The sequence below is a fragment of the Cibotium barometz genome, chromosome 18 (genome assembly GCF_041138505.1).
Source record: "Cibotium barometz isolate CiBa-2024 chromosome 18, ASM4113850v1, whole genome shotgun sequence".
In the NCBI taxonomy this organism is placed as follows: Eukaryota; Viridiplantae; Streptophyta; class Polypodiopsida; order Cyatheales; family Cibotiaceae; genus Cibotium; species Cibotium barometz.
The window spans coordinates 40,282,809-40,298,339 of NC_141063.1; the positions used below are offsets into that span (position 1 = coordinate 40,282,809).

Consider the following 15,531-nt stretch of genomic DNA (forward strand, 5'->3'; position numbering starts at 1 on the left):
CCTCTATCGAGTGTGCGGGAAATCCTGTTTTCCCAACCTAAAGATTAAAACCAAAAAATTAGGAAAATTTTTGCCGGATTGTTGAAGTATTTTCTTCTACTTTTAAAGGTTTTATTTCCTCTTACTCTCATTTCTAGCCGGGCACACTGAATTTTCCGGGCTAACCTCCCTTTCCTCTACTTCCATACATAAGTACACTCTACATTTTCAGCCAGTTTTGCATAGACCTCACTTGTTTGCAACACATCAGGGACCTCCTGCACATGCCAGTAACACACACACACACACACACACACACACACAATCGATATATATATATATATATATATATATATATATATATATTGATTCTCTCTCTCTCTCTCTCTCTCTCTCTCTCTCTCTCTCTCTCTCTCTCCCTAAAGCAGAGAACACACACACAATCAAAATAGTCTCTATACTATAACTTTTTAGTGAATCGCTTAAATATAATAAAGAGGAGTGGAAGCATTTGAAGACAATTCTGTATGTATGAGTGTGAAAATCTCTGTAGTAGCCGGTAGCACATACACAAAACTATCTAGCCCACAATACACACAAACTAACCACCAAGAGTGTTGTTTGCAACGCATTAGTGACCCTCCTTCACATGCGTGGTGTCTGCCTTCAGAGCCTTGACACTTCTGATTTGTATAGATGTGGGAAATGTAATGCTCTTCATGTCCTCAAAAAGCTCTACATGTTGGGGTGTGAAGCCCAATGTGCCCGCCCATATGAGGCTCGGTGGCCGGACACTATTCTTTCTAGGTTAAGAAGGACTCACAAACCCTATCACTATTGTGATAAGGAGTCCACCATTGTCTGTGTGTCTCTCCCTCCTTCTTGCTCACACTTCTCCTTCTCTCTTGTGCCTCCATCCTCGCGTGTGTGCTCTTCAACTGGTATCAGAGCAAGAAGCAAGAGGCAATCGACAGTGCACCGGGTGACTATCACAGATTGAGGAGAGCTTTGGTGAGAGCGAAGAAGACCTCAAGTGCTATAGGCTAGCTCCTAGGGCTTTTGTCAGCTCAAAATTCGCATTTTTGACAGTTTCGGCCTCCGTTCGGGCCCCACAAGGTTTCTACAGGCAATTTTGTCATCTTCGACCGCACCCCTATTTCTGTAATTTTCTGCAACAACAGGTACTATTCTTGGGCGAATACAGGTTGCAAGGGAGGTATCTGGTCACAAATACAATTTGCAGAGATTTACAGGTTATTGCAGTCTTTGTGACAGTGCAGTTTGCATTGTTGCAGGTTTTGGGCATTGCTAGTGCGCATACTAGCTTGTGGATTGCCCTATGTATGGAAATTGTGGGATGTATAAACAAACAGTCTGAGATCTGCTAGCCTTTTGAGAGGGTCGTGAGGTTTTCTTGAAGCTGGCCATTGCCCATGTCTGGGAACGTGTTGGTGGATTAGGTACTGGAGCGATCCCCCGATAACCCTTGTCTAAAGCTCGATCCATGTATGGACTTGTGGCACATCCAGTGAGTGGATTGCAGACATTTATTCATTGATGCATATGCGTTGTGCAGATTATCTTGTCAGTGGTTTGCTCTAAGATTACAGTGCAGTTTTGCTGTGTTTTGGTGGTTCTCAGTACTCTCTGTACTACCAAAACTCTGTCACTCGGCCAGGATGGAGTCCAACATCCTGTTACCAGTACTCCAGTGCTTGAGACACAACAAAGTGGCCAGGAGTGTGCTGCTGAGTATGAGAAGGAACTGCAAACAGGGGAGACTACTGAACACAGGTGTGTGGATGTTGCTTGCTCCTTTTTATAGAGTTTCTTAACTTTTTATCTTGTTCTTGTCTAGCACCACATAGATTGTTTTTGTCAAGCACCGCATAAATGCTCTTGAGATCTCCACTTCATAAAAGCATTAAACACTTATTCCTATAACTGTGGTGGTACAGACTAGCCATAGCATTGAAATTGAAAGCAATGCTGCATCAGATAGAGGAGGAGATGGATGCCATTCCTAAGGAACAGCCATTAAAACTTAAACTCCCAAGGGTATCGCAGGAGTGAAGTAGATCATTGCCTTTATACTAAAAGGGCCAAGGATGGCAATTTTCTGATTTTGATCCTTTATGTGGATGACATGCTTATTGCTAGCAAGAACAAGGATGATATTGATGCCTTAAAGAAGAAGTTACATGGTAACTTTGACATGAAAGATTTGGTAAATGCTAGTCATATTCTTTGCATGCGGATCGTCAAAGATTGAGATAAGAGGTTGCTTTACTTGTCTCAGAGTGAGTACATCAACAAGGTACTTGAGCATTTCAATATGACGGGTTGAAGGCATTAAGTACCCCATTATCTTCATATGTGAAACTCAGCATGCAAGATTGTCCCAAATCTGATGCTGACAAGGCAGCAATGGCTAAGGTCCCATACTCATCTGCAGTTGGTTGTTTGATGTATGCAATGATAGCTACTTGTTGGAATTAGGGTTGCAGAAATGCACAGACAAAGCTTGAAGAAGAAGGAGAAGCTCAAGAGCTCACAACATAGAAGTAGTATTACTTAGTGTACAAGTACAAAGATAAGATTGCCCTAGAATGAATAGGCGTATATACATGCACGGGGGAAAAAACCTCCTAGTGAGGGAAAAAGTGCCCCGGCGGTCCTAAGTGTGTTCACACACATCACTACCTATGTATATCAACAAATCCCCCCTGGGAGTGATGGTGTGAACGAGAGCTGGCACTCATGTATAGGGAAGTGCCATGCCCTATGTAGATCAATCCACAAAGGGAAGCAAGCCCAAAGCTTTGCGAAAAGCTTCAAACTTCTCACGAGGAAGTGCCTTTGTGAAAAGATCGGCGAGGTTGTCCTATGTTGGCACATAGACCAAGCTGATCTCTCCCGCTGAGAGTCTCTCCCTGACATAGTGATAATGCACCTCAATGTGCTTTGTGCGAGCATGAAAAACTGGGTTTCTCGCAACTGCCAATGCGCTCTAACTGGTAGTGAAGATAGTGGTGGCAGAATCCTGTCCAACACTCAAATCAGCCATAAGCCGTCTGAGCCATACACACTCAACCGTAGCTGTGAAAGCTGCCCTGTACTCAGCTTCACAACTAGAAGTGGCCACAGTAGGTTGCTTCTTTCTCAACCAAGATATGCATGAGCTGCCGAGCATGAAACAAAAACCACTTGTGGACACTCGTGTGTCATAGCAACCAGCCCAATCAGAGTATGAAAACGCATGTAGATCTGGCGGCAATGATCCCCCCTTGGGATAAAACAACCCAAGATGTATGGTGCCACTCAAGTAGCGAAAGATCTGTTTAACTGCCTTCCAATGCTGAGACCCTGGGCTATGCATAAACCTGTCTCACCTGTGAGACTGCAAACTGAATATCAGGCCTCGTAATGCATACCGTAAATGAGACAACCAACAGCTGTGTGATAGAGAGTGACATCAAAATGATCTCCAGCATCATGAAAACTGAGCTTTAAACCTGTCTCCATAGGAGTCGCAATAGACTTGCAGTCCTCAAGGCCGAATCTACGTAACAATGTCTCAATATACTTTGTCTGACACAAAGCAATACCTCCATCACACTGCTTAAACTGTATCCTTAATAATGATGCAAATGCCCCAAATCTGACATCTCAAAAGAGGCATTCAAATCGGCCTTAAAATCAGCAATATGACTCTCATCAGGTCCTGTGAGGAGCATGTCATCGACATAGAGAGCAATGATTAGATGTACATCATCTGCACGTTTTACATACAAAGTGCTCTCAGTTAGACTGTTTTGAAAACCATGTGTACTCAAATAAGCATGTATCTTTTCATACCAAGCTCGTGGAGCTTGCTTCAAGCCATACAATGCCTTTTTCAACTTGCACACTTTGTTTTCCTGTCCTTTTTAAACAAAACCACGAGGCTGCGTTACATGCAAATCACCATTCAAAAATGTAGTCTTGATGTCCAACTGATGTAGATTCCAACCATTATGAGCTGCCAATGCACAAATGCTATGAATGGTAGTCATACGACAAGTAGGTGCAAAAGTCTCATCAAAATCAATGCCCTTTTCCTAAGCATAACCGTTTGCAACAAGTCTCGCCTTATAGCGATCAACGCTGCCATCTGGCTTTCGTTTCAACTTGTAAACCCACTTACATCCAATGGTCTTTTTACCAACAGGCAAATCACATAAAGACCATGTACCATTCTTCATGATAGCATCATATTCACTTTGCATTGCAACCAGCCAATTTTCTGAACTTTGTGCCTCATCAAATGAAAGAGGTTCTTCCTCATCACACATACTTGTTGAAATATACAAGTGAATAGGGTGTGTGTGGGAACAAGCTCTTGGTTAGAGGCTGTAAAAGAGGAGATGTAATTGTGAAAGAACCTGTGAAAAGGTTAGAAGAATCTACTGGGAGAGAATAATGGGTAGCATGAGGGAATTTAGGAGTGTGGAGATATTCTTGGAGATATTCAGGGAAAAGAGAAGAGGTGGAGAGAATCAGGCAAAAGGTGGAGATATTCTGGGAGATATTCAGGGAAAAGTGAAGAGGTGGAGAGAATCAGGCAAAAGGTGGAGATATTCTGGGAGTGAATCATGGAGAAATCAATGGGATTAGATGCTTGATGTAAACTCTATAAATTGAGGCATAGCCCTAATGAGAATTTGCTGGTTTTTGAGTATCCATGCCTACATTAATCTATGTACTAATTATTTACTAATTACGTCTTAATCACTTGCTAATCACTTTGTTAATCATGTTGATTCTAGTGTTTGATCCACCATAGCTCATCATTTTGCTCAAATTTTAACATGGTATCAGAGCCATGCCTAGAATCAACCAGATTTATGAGCCCATTAGTGAATTAATCAGGATTAGTAGGTAATTAGCAAAAATCAAGTTTTTTTGTGAGTTTTCACTTCTCCTCTTCACCCCCAGTCAGTGGAGGACTCCATTCTCCATGCACAGTCAACATTAGGCCTTGCCCTTCTAACACAAGCTAGTCAACATCCCTAGCTACAAGCTCATCAAACGGCGCAGCAAAACGCGAAAGCGTTGAGGAGAAATCGACGTTTTTTTCAGCGCTGATTTTTCTGAGTAAATTGCAGATCTACACTTCATCAGTTCAAATTGATTCAATTCCTCCTAGCCCAAGGGGTAATCAAGCATGCTCTACAAGCTGGTGAAGACAGAATTGAGTTTCATCAAGTCTACAGTGAGATCCAAGCTCTTCATCAAATCTGCAGGTGACTTTGGTAAAACAAAGATTAAGCTTTCATTATTTGGTCAAATCTTGTGTTTCTTGGCTTAATCCTCTACTAGACTCATTGCTATTGATGCCTTTGAAAGCATTTGAGCTCAGTTGAAGTGGAAGACACCAGATCTGGACTCCCCGCATACTCTGTTTTCTGCACACAAACCAGAGCATAAATTAATCAGTGATTAATCAGTGCTAATCACTGTACTTTGGTGCAATTGAGGGTTCAAATTAACCATTAGGTATCTGATACAGATCCCTAAAGCTTCAGATTGCAAATCGGAGTTGGTTTGATACTCCAACCATCCCGTACAAACTGGTTACCCTTAATTTAATGTAATTTCTGGTAAAATTGTGCTGATAAAATTGTGAAAATCATCATTTTGCATTTAACCCTTGGTTAATGCCTGTAAATCTCACTCAAAATCAAGATTATTCACAGCCAGAGTTGCATTTGGGAATGTGCATGAGAATGAATGCTATACGCATTATATATTGGGCACATTTTATCAGTGTAAAAATGGGAACAGACACTGCCCTTGTCCAGATTAAGGCAAGAGGTAAGACCTCCCGCATAAATTTGGGTTTGCATTGCATAATGATAAAAGATGAACATCAAAAACCCAAAGGAACTGTCAGCAAAACATTGAAACATGTTGCTCACATGGAGCAAAATGACCTGACGGACGAGCTCATGGCCCCAACCATGAAAGAAGAAGAATATCTCTTTCCAAGAAGAGGATCCACACCAAGAAGAAAAGCTGAAGGAAGACATGGACACAAGAAGAGAAGCTGCCACGAGAAGAGAAGCTGCCCCGAGAAGACTGAAAGAAGAGACGGACGCGTGGAGAGAAGCTGCCACGACAAGAAGACTGAAGACAAGAGAAGATGTGAGGCTGCAAAGAGTGAGGAGCCATGTGAAAATCTCTGAGAGAGAGAGAGAAAGAGAGAGAGAGAGAGACCCCACAACCCAATGTAACCTGCCCCAATAAAGTAAAACCACCTCTGAGCCACCGATGATGTAGGCCACGTGGTAGATGTATGTGTGAGCACTTTAGTCAAGGTCGCGGGCACTTATAGTAGCCTTGGACACATAGAGAGAGAGAGTGTCAATGACTATGGAGTTTAGGGACTTGAGGCACTGGTCGCGGACTGTCAAGTAAGAGAGAAACTTGATACAGGGTCCAGGTGTGCTGAGATAACTTGAGGGGAGGAGTAGACACTGTTCGCGGACTACCAAGTAATGGGTGGCAAACTTGGTATAGGGTCTAGGTGTGCTAGGATTATTCACTTGAGGGGAGGTGTTGAAATATACAAGTGAATAGGGTGTGTGTGGGAACAAGCTCTTGGTTAGAGGCTGTAAAAGAGGAGATGTAATTGTGAAAGAACCTGTGAAAAGGTTAGAAGAATCTACTGGGAGAGAAAAATGGGTAGCATGAGCGAATTTAGGAGTGTGGAGATATTCTGGGAGATATTCAGGGAAAAGAGAAGAGGTGGAGAGAATTAGGCAAAAGGTGGAGATATTCTGGGAGTGAATCATGGAGAAATCAATGGGATTAGATGCTTGATGTAAACTCTATAAATTGAGGCATAGCCCTAATGAGAATTTGCTGGTTTTTGAGTATCCATGCTTACATTAATCTATGTGCTAATTATTCACTAATTATATCTTAATCACTTGCTAATCATGTTGATTCTAGTGTTTGATCCACCATAGCTCATCATTTTGCTCAAATTTCAACAATACTAGCCACTGCCAAAGCATAACACTCTGATGCATAAGAAGTATGCTGAAAACCTGAATGAGTACGACTAGACATAGGTGCATGCCTAGACTGCGCCTCTTGCAAGAGCTTGTTCACCAAAGTATCATACTTGACAGCATTAGGTCTGTCCTCAGTAACAAGTCTCCAAGTAGAAGCAAAAGTTTGGTACGACTCTGGTAACGCATTAAGAACAGTCTGCACAAGAGAATGATCTGGAATAATCTCACCTGCAGAAATCAACTGCTCTTTGAGATCTTTAATCTCAGCAAGAAAAACATTCATGTCGTCTTCCTCCTGCATAATCTTTGATTCTAGCTCTTTACGCAGGTAAGAGATTTTTGTCTCATTCCGACCTGCATACAAATGAGCAAGAGTATCCCAAGCCTGTTTTGCGGTTTTAGCTGAACGAATGTGTGGGGTGATATTCTGTTTGACAGAAAGTGCAATCAAGGCATGAGCCTGCGCATCGTTACCATCCCAACGAGCCTGTTCACCAGTAGGTAAAATAACAGTAGCAGCAGCTAAAACAACAGTAGCAGCAGACAGCTGAGCTGCTAGAACCTGCAACATCCTCAACAGATCCTGCATCCCACAGAACCTGGAAACCCTGCACAATGTTCCACACTCCTTTTGTAACCAAAACATGCTGCATCATGTATGACCAAAGTGGATAATTGCTGTCCCCATCCAATTTGTCCTCAACAGACAACATGCGGAATACATCATTGCTATTATCAGCCATGGTCGGTGACTGAAACTGATGTAAAAGCTACCTGTGACAACAAGGAATGAACAGAATACAGCTCGTGCTATGTAGCACGGTCCACAATAGTATACGTATGCCTGTTTTGCAGAGAATTGCTCTATCGAAATTTATGCACAAAAAGACGAAAACTGCTGTGCAGACTTTGAATAGCGAAAACGGAGCCTGAAACGACCTCAAATGGGAAGGTCCTACGGGCTTGCTTGCAGAGTATAGGCACCTGTTCACGTTTGTGAAAGCTCACCTCAATTGGAGAACGCGGGTCGGAGGGTGCTGGCGATGCTGCCCGGGGAGCCGATGCCTGCTCTAATACCAATTGTTGGAATTAGGGTTGCAGAAATGCACACACAAAGCTTGAAGAAGAAGGAGAAGCTCAAGCGCACACAACACAGAAGTAGTATTACTTAGTGTGCAAGTACAAAGATAAGATTGCCCTAGAATGAATGGGCGTATATACATGCACGGAGGAAAAAACCTCCTAGTGAGGGAAAAAGTGCCCCGGCGGTCCTAACTGTGTTCACACACATCACTACCTATGTATATCAACACTACTTGCTCAGATATTGCTTTTGCAGTGGGAGTAGTTAGTCGCTACATGTCAAATCCTGGCTGAAAACATTGGGATGCAGTGAAAGGTGTGTTGCGATATTTGCACGGCACTAAGGGATTAGGAGCACACTCGGCTCCTTATGTGATGAAATCACACAAGGAGCTGGCTGATGAGGATGGGTTGCAACCCTTGTAGGAGCACGGAAGGCACACTCACCTCTACCATGCTCATGATGATCTTGTACTAACACTCGTGCTCGTCATGTGGGTGTCATTGTAGGTGCACCTCTACATTAAAAGTGGAGTGTAGCTCGTGTGCTCTTCAGGCATTTCTTGTCAAAGTTCCCTGAAGCTTCCACATCCTCATCATAGCATCACGACCTACACTCCATCTATGAGCAGCCACCACTTCATGATGCTACTGCCGGTGAGAGAGAGAGAGACAGAGAGAGAGAGAGTATAGGATGAGTGTGTCTGTATACAGAGTAGTGTGTGTGGAAATTGATGCGAGTACAAATTAACTCAATGCTGTGTGTTTACAGAGCATACTCCATGTGTTGAAATGTCGCCACACAAACATGCAATGCCGCTAAGAGAGTGGAGAGAGCTGCTCAACCCAATGCCGATAAGAGAGTGGAGAGAGAGCTGCCCACTATGTGTGTGCACAGCTGAGAATGAGTATGTGTGTGTGAGGAGATGAATGGCCACGGCCCACGCAAACTGGAAAAGCATGTGTGAGAGAGTGAAGGTGACGGTAGGCTATAGAGTGGCATATCAACCTCTCTCTCTCTCTCTCTCTCTCTCTGTGTGGAACACCACGAATTCTCCTCCCGAGTTATCAACCTTCTTCCCCAGCTGATTCTTCAGCTTCTATGAGTAGCAGAGCCGGAGCCTCCACACAACGTGCAGAGAGAGAGAGAGAGAGAGAGAGAGAGAGAGAGAGAGAGAGAGAGAGGTAATAGATGAGGATTTGGGAGCTACTTCTCTTCTTCATCGTCCTCATCAGCTTGGAGAGAGAAGAGGTGGTGTTCGAGGCATGGAAGGTGGTCTTTGTGGCTTCCATCCTGAGTCTCCTAGAGAGAGAAAAGAAATGAAGCGAGAGGTAGCGCTCCCACTTGATGACATCCTCATCATGTTGCTACTAGTGTTGAGGCCAGGGGTGGAGCTCCCACTTGAAGACGGGCTCCTTGCACCGTGCAGTCTCACTTTTCCTAGCCATGATAGGCTGCTCCTTGGTGTAATAAAGAGGGCGGCCAATATTAAAATAACGTAATTTTAAAAAAATTATATTTTCAAAATCTCTTTAGCTAGAAAACTTCGTTTTACCCTCCTTTCTTCTACCCTCCAAGCTTATTACCCCTCCAGGTCTTTGGACACGTGTGAAGGCCCTCATCCTTCCTTTATATATATATATATATATATATATATCCTTCTTCAAAAGGCCCTCAAACATATTCTTTTTCAACATACCTAAGTATTAAGTATTATGTATGAAGTATTAACATATATATCCTTCTTACTAAGTATTAAGTATATCCTTCTTCAACACAACATACATATCCTTCTTCAAAAGGCACTCAACACAACATATTTATCCTTCTTCATCAAGAAACAAACCCACCTGCACACAACGTAGTGAGTGGACTATGCTCTTGAGCTCAAATCACGAAAAAATAGGGTGAAATTCAGCCCAAAGGATATTTCTAAAGGGTTTTCCAAAAGTCATGGGCTATTTTAGACCCAAAAATTTGGTAAATTTTTTAATATATTAGCCAAAGGTAGATTTTTTGGGTAAATATCATCAAATTTACACTAACAATGTGCATGTATCTTGGAATTTTTCAAACATTTCTACTTTGTAGCAAAGAATCTTTAGCAAAGAAAGATTAGCCAACCAATATCTTCTTTGATCATGGAATTTTTTACCTTGGCTCAAATTCTACCCAAAGACCTAGGAGGAATGTACTCTTGAGCTCAAATCCCACAAGTGGGTTGGGTGTGTGAGTGTGATTTTTTACACCTTTGCACACCCTTGCACACAAAACTAGCCTTTTCAAGTGCTTGCCTAAAACCCACCACAAAGGAAACAATTTTTTTTTTCTATTAGAATAAGGGAACAAAGCTATCAAATCATCTATAGTCACACACACAAAGCAAGGCTCGTGAAAAGACAGGTTCGACTTAGCCAACAACTTGTTCAACTTTGGTAAAAGCCTGCTCAAATTTTTGGGAGGAGGTAAACAATCCTCTTCAAAAAAATCAAGTTTTAGTTATAATTTTGAAATCCTATTCAAATAGCTTAGGAATCTATTTAATTTATCAATGGAATGACGTGGCATTGATAAATTAAATAGATTCCTAAGGTTCACTACCCGTCTGATCTCTCCTCTCTCTCCCTCTTTCTCTCCTCCCCCTACATTTCTCCATCACCCACAGACTCCTCTCCTCCCCCTCCCTTGCCATCAGACAATTTGTGCGCTCGGTAGGCACATTCTAAATGTTTATTCACATCATGCTTGTCATTGCTCACTCACTCGCCCTGCTCACTCGCCCTCTCTCTCCCTCTGCCGTAGCCTTGTCTTGCAACCTGCGCACTTGCTGCTGCTCACACACCCTAAGCCTACTCCTCTCCCTACCCAAGTGTGCTCTTGTGTGCCAGTGAGGGCCAAGAAGCAATCGTAGGGCTTGGATATGGTGGAAATACCCTCAAATTTGCCATACTCAATTGTTCAGGAAAGCCTTGTTGTTGCCTTCTCTGCATGCACATTAAGAGTAGGGAAGGGGGGCTCTCTTGTCTCTTCTCCACCTCTCTCTTTGTCTCTACACAAGAATGGAAGAAAGAATAAAGAAGTCTTGCAGAGAGAGAGAGAGAGAGAGAGAGAGAGAGAGAGAGAGAGAGAGATGCTCCTTCTCCGGTGCAGACAGAGAGAGAGGAAGAAAGGGATATGAGAGAGAGAGAGAGAGAGCAAAAGAGAGAGAGAGAGAGAGAGAGAAGGATGCAAGCATGAGGGGGAGACCGATTGGAGAGATGCGGGCTTAGGCTATGGCTCAGCTTAAGGAGAGAGAGAGAGGGCGATAGAAAGAAAGAGAGAGATGACCTGCACCGAGAAACAGAGAGGGATAGAGGGGGGCCTGCATGTCGTACATGCATCCCCTTTGAATATTATTTTAAAAAAAAGGCCCCAAACCATGGTTTTTTAACGACATGAAAAAAAAAATGAGCCAATCACAACTCGACACATGGCAGGCTCAACAAACCTTTGAAAACAACTTTAAAATGCTTTAAAAATTTCACCTCCTTTTTAACAAAACCCCTCTTCATGTTTGGGGTATCCTATTCAAATAGCTTTGTTTTACATAAAGTAACCTCGGCGAGATGAGAAAAATTCGAACACCGAACACACTGCTACGGACACACCGAACCTCATGGGAAAGTTTCCGGCGAAGTGTGACACGGTACCTACTATTGGGATAGGGATTTCTTTTATCCTTCACAACAACTCAATCCACAAGCTAAAGCGGTGAAATAGAGCTGCAATGGCCGCATCGACAGCCTTCACTTTGGTGCCTCCTTGCACATGGGCTTGCCAAGCTCTTCATTCTCAAGAAGGGTCTCAATTGCGAGCTCACACAGGTCTCGCAAGTAGACAAAGGGGACTCGTGGGTCATAGCCTGCGGCAGAACAAGGCAGCAGCTACCTTCAGCGCCTTCAAAGCTACTTCTTCACCGCTTCTCTCCATATCTGCATCTGCCGAGTTTGCTCAGAAGGTATTGGGTCTCTCTGTCTCTCTCTCACTCTCATGTGGCTTTCGTTTTTTGCCTAACCTAGCCCCAACCCCATGGTCCGAGCAATGGTTTGTTTCCTGGTATGCAGCCTCCCCTGCAGAAGCTCATGATGTTGTTGTAATCCGCAAATGCGAATTATGGGGGGAAATTTCCTAAAACTTCTTGTGTTAAGAGACAGATTTGCCACAGGTAAAAACCTTGAAGAGATGGGGTTAGCATTAGGCTAGCTAGCTGCAGTGGGGGCTGGGGGGCCGGCGGTCCCCTTCGCATCTAGCTAGGTATGTGGTGCCTCTTCTGCATAAGCTCATCACTATCCAGGAAATAGAAGGGAAAGGGTCCTCTTTCCCACAAGGGAAAATGCCCAAAACATGACACAGTTTGTTGTCTTTGTATCTAGCCATGGTTAACTATCAATCATAAGGACTGTAGCTACATGCATTAGGTTTTACATGTACACGTTCTCTAATCTATACGTACGAATATGAATGCATGCACACGCACACACATACATACAAAAATACACACGTCTATGCATCTCTATATATGTATGTACTTGCACACACACACACACGCGCGCGCATATGTGCATGTATGTACTTTAGGGCCCCACAAGCAACTTGTCATCAAATACTTTTAAGTGTCTTTGTGTCATGCCACGGGTTAGGCCAGTTATATCAAGTTTCTCAATGTGGTTTAACTTGTGATTTTCTTTGGAGGTGTTTATGAGAGGTACTTTTCCATGCGGAGATCTAGATCTTGAACATGGCATGTATTTACGTATGTATGTTATATGTATGTATGCATAAGATAGAGAAAGTTTGTACAATATCTTTATTGCCCGCTACTTGCTTGAAGTGCTCTATGTTGCCTCTACCAATGTGGAGCCTAGAACTAGTAGAAGTATGTGCACTTAGTACCAGCTTGATGTTCATGGCATCGAATAGGGGTATGTAGTTCTGTCATAATGAGAGGTTTTTTTGCATCGCCAGTTTAAAATAAGTGAGTAAGCCACTTTATTGAAGGTGCAAAAGATTTAAGTACCACTATTCTGAAGAAGACAATGCCTTGAGGGGTTTGGGAGCATTTTAGTCTCATTTGCTGGTTAGTCTCATGCATGTTCTTGGCACTACACAAGGAATGTAGCTATTCCAGGCTGGGAAACTCCTTGGAAAGACTATTATGCCTGCTCATGCTTATACGTAGTGTATGAATGGCATATTATAAGGAAGCAAATGACAATGACAATACACATAGCTCCTTGGACTTCCGAGTTTCTAGGCTCTTGCTTATTGCCAAACTTTGATTTTACCTTGTTTTATGTATGCATTGGAATGTTTCGTGTTTTTTCATTTCACATATCATACATTAAGTCAATCTATCCTAGATGTTTCCCACCCTTTTAGGATAATGTGTCCATTCCATTTTTACATATGGCCGTTTCTCTTGTCGAAGTGTTTCATGCAATTCAGATCTACACAGAAAGCATGAGTGTGGAAAGCTCATAGCTGATGCGCTGGTGTTCAGTGCCTCAGAAAGCAGTTTTTAAAATGTATTTTTAATTTTTTCATGAATCCCCTGGGGTTAGAAAGTGCGTAGAGAGTATTGTAATGCAGCAATGCTTATCTTTTGTAATTCGTCTGACTGTATGTAACAGGAATCAGCAAAATTCCATCATGACCTTGCAGAAGAACTAGGAAAATATGAATACCTTGCAGACGTTCGGGGAAGAATAGCAGAGATTTGTGCTAAGGTATAAAACCATTATCTGCATTCTTTTGAGGTGCACTGATTTTAAAATTCAAAGAGTATGTGTAAGTGTAAGCTCAAACAGTAAAACATATGCCTTTTAGTGGGGAGGACTTGGCCAAGACATCTTTGTGTGTGTGTGTGTGTGTGTGTTTAGGTGATTTGGTAGCTTTCTTACATATACCACTGTAATCAAAAGCTAAATATCTCACATTTGTGGTTTCTTAAATATGCCACCGTAATCAAAAGCTACAGATGTCACATTTGCAATTGCAATGGCCTAATGAGTGTGTTGCCTCTCACAGGCTCTTCACAATTATGCGACAACATACACTGGTGGACTTGAAGGCAAACCTATCGAGGATATGAAGAAGGCTCTCCAAGAGCAAGGGTTACCCCATGAGAAAGCTTTGTGTTGTGCTGTTTGGTGGGTCCGAGCATACCTTAGAAGAGATTGGGAGCAGTATAGGGCAGCAAAGTGATGAATGTTGTAATCTTTTTCTTCATTCTTTGAGCTGCTGAAACTGCCTAGGTTACTATAGAGATGAGCATGCTTTTCATTTTTGAACATTTTACTCTTTTTTTGATCAACAAGATACGGTTGTGTTCAAATTTCCCTCCAACTCATTCAGGTTGTCTGCTATCTAAAGTGGCCTCTCTGTCTTGAAAAGTATAAGAGATTTGTCACTTCGATAATATTTAGTTAATTTAAGCTCATTATTCAATGCTGGAGTGTTATTGCACATGACCGTGTTTCTGTAAACAAGAAGTGTTAGATATTTTCCAACCAATTCCAACTTTTCGGAACACTGCAACATCGCGGGCTGGCAGCCCTTGTCCCCCACATCGCCTAGCTAGGTATGGGGTGCTTCCTCTGCAAAAGCTCATGATGTTGAATAATATCAAGGAAAAGAAGGGGAAGGGGTTCTTTTCACATGAGTGAAAATGGCCGAAACTCCTTTTGGTAGGACTTGGCATGGCAGGGTAAAGCCATTTGTTGCCTTCTAGAATTAGAGTATGGATTGAATGGAAGAGATTCTGTCATTTAATGGTCTTGCAAACTTTAATTTTGTGATCAGTTGTCTTTGTGATTGTTCATAAAAGCTTCAATGGCCAAAAAGTGAATTGTCAAGGACTTATGGCATATAGCCAGAAAATTTATGTTTGTCTTTTTGATGTCTTTGTCTGTTTTGCTAGAGTTTTTCAAAAAGTGGCAATGTTGATTGGCATGTGGTCTTAATTTTTAATACTAATCTAATCGATGCCTTGAATGTAAGGTTCAAGCTTCACAATGTTGATCAAGGACTTTTGGCATATATTAAAAAAAAATGTCAAGTTTTGCGACTCTGTGTCCGTAAGTGTGCAAATGATGACAAGGTGAGTCCACTTGTCGGAGTTATAAAGATATATATAAAGCATTGTTTGAAATATGAAAGGTAATGTTTAAAACAGGTCTTAGTTATGAGTTGCTTATTGGGTGACCAAGCCCCTTGCTTGTTAACACACCATGAAAGGGAGGGCATAGCTTTACTGGGCCCTCGAGAGTGAGGACTAATAAAAGGCAAAACATCATGAGTTTGTGTGCATTCCTAGCTAGGTGCCAGGGGTTGTTAGCAGTTCTCGATCCCCATCGAACCTAGCTAGGT

The 15,531-nt window shown here is 42.4% G+C and overlaps 1 protein-coding gene across 1 annotated transcript; it reads left to right on the forward strand.

Annotated features, from left to right (window-relative positions):
- The first annotated feature begins 11,825 nt into the window (after positions 1–11,825).
- LOC147629340 (uncharacterized) lies at positions 11,826–14,497 on the forward strand. The gene is made up of 3 exons (XM_086812573.1): positions 11,826–12,121; positions 13,794–13,889; positions 14,191–14,497. Exons 1-3 carry the CDS (start codon positions 11,891–11,893, stop codon positions 14,365–14,367), a joined length of 504 nt encoding a protein of 167 aa, XP_086668699.1. The 5' UTR covers positions 11,826–11,890; the 3' UTR covers positions 14,368–14,497.
- The last annotated feature ends 1,034 nt before the right edge of the window (positions 14,498–15,531 follow it).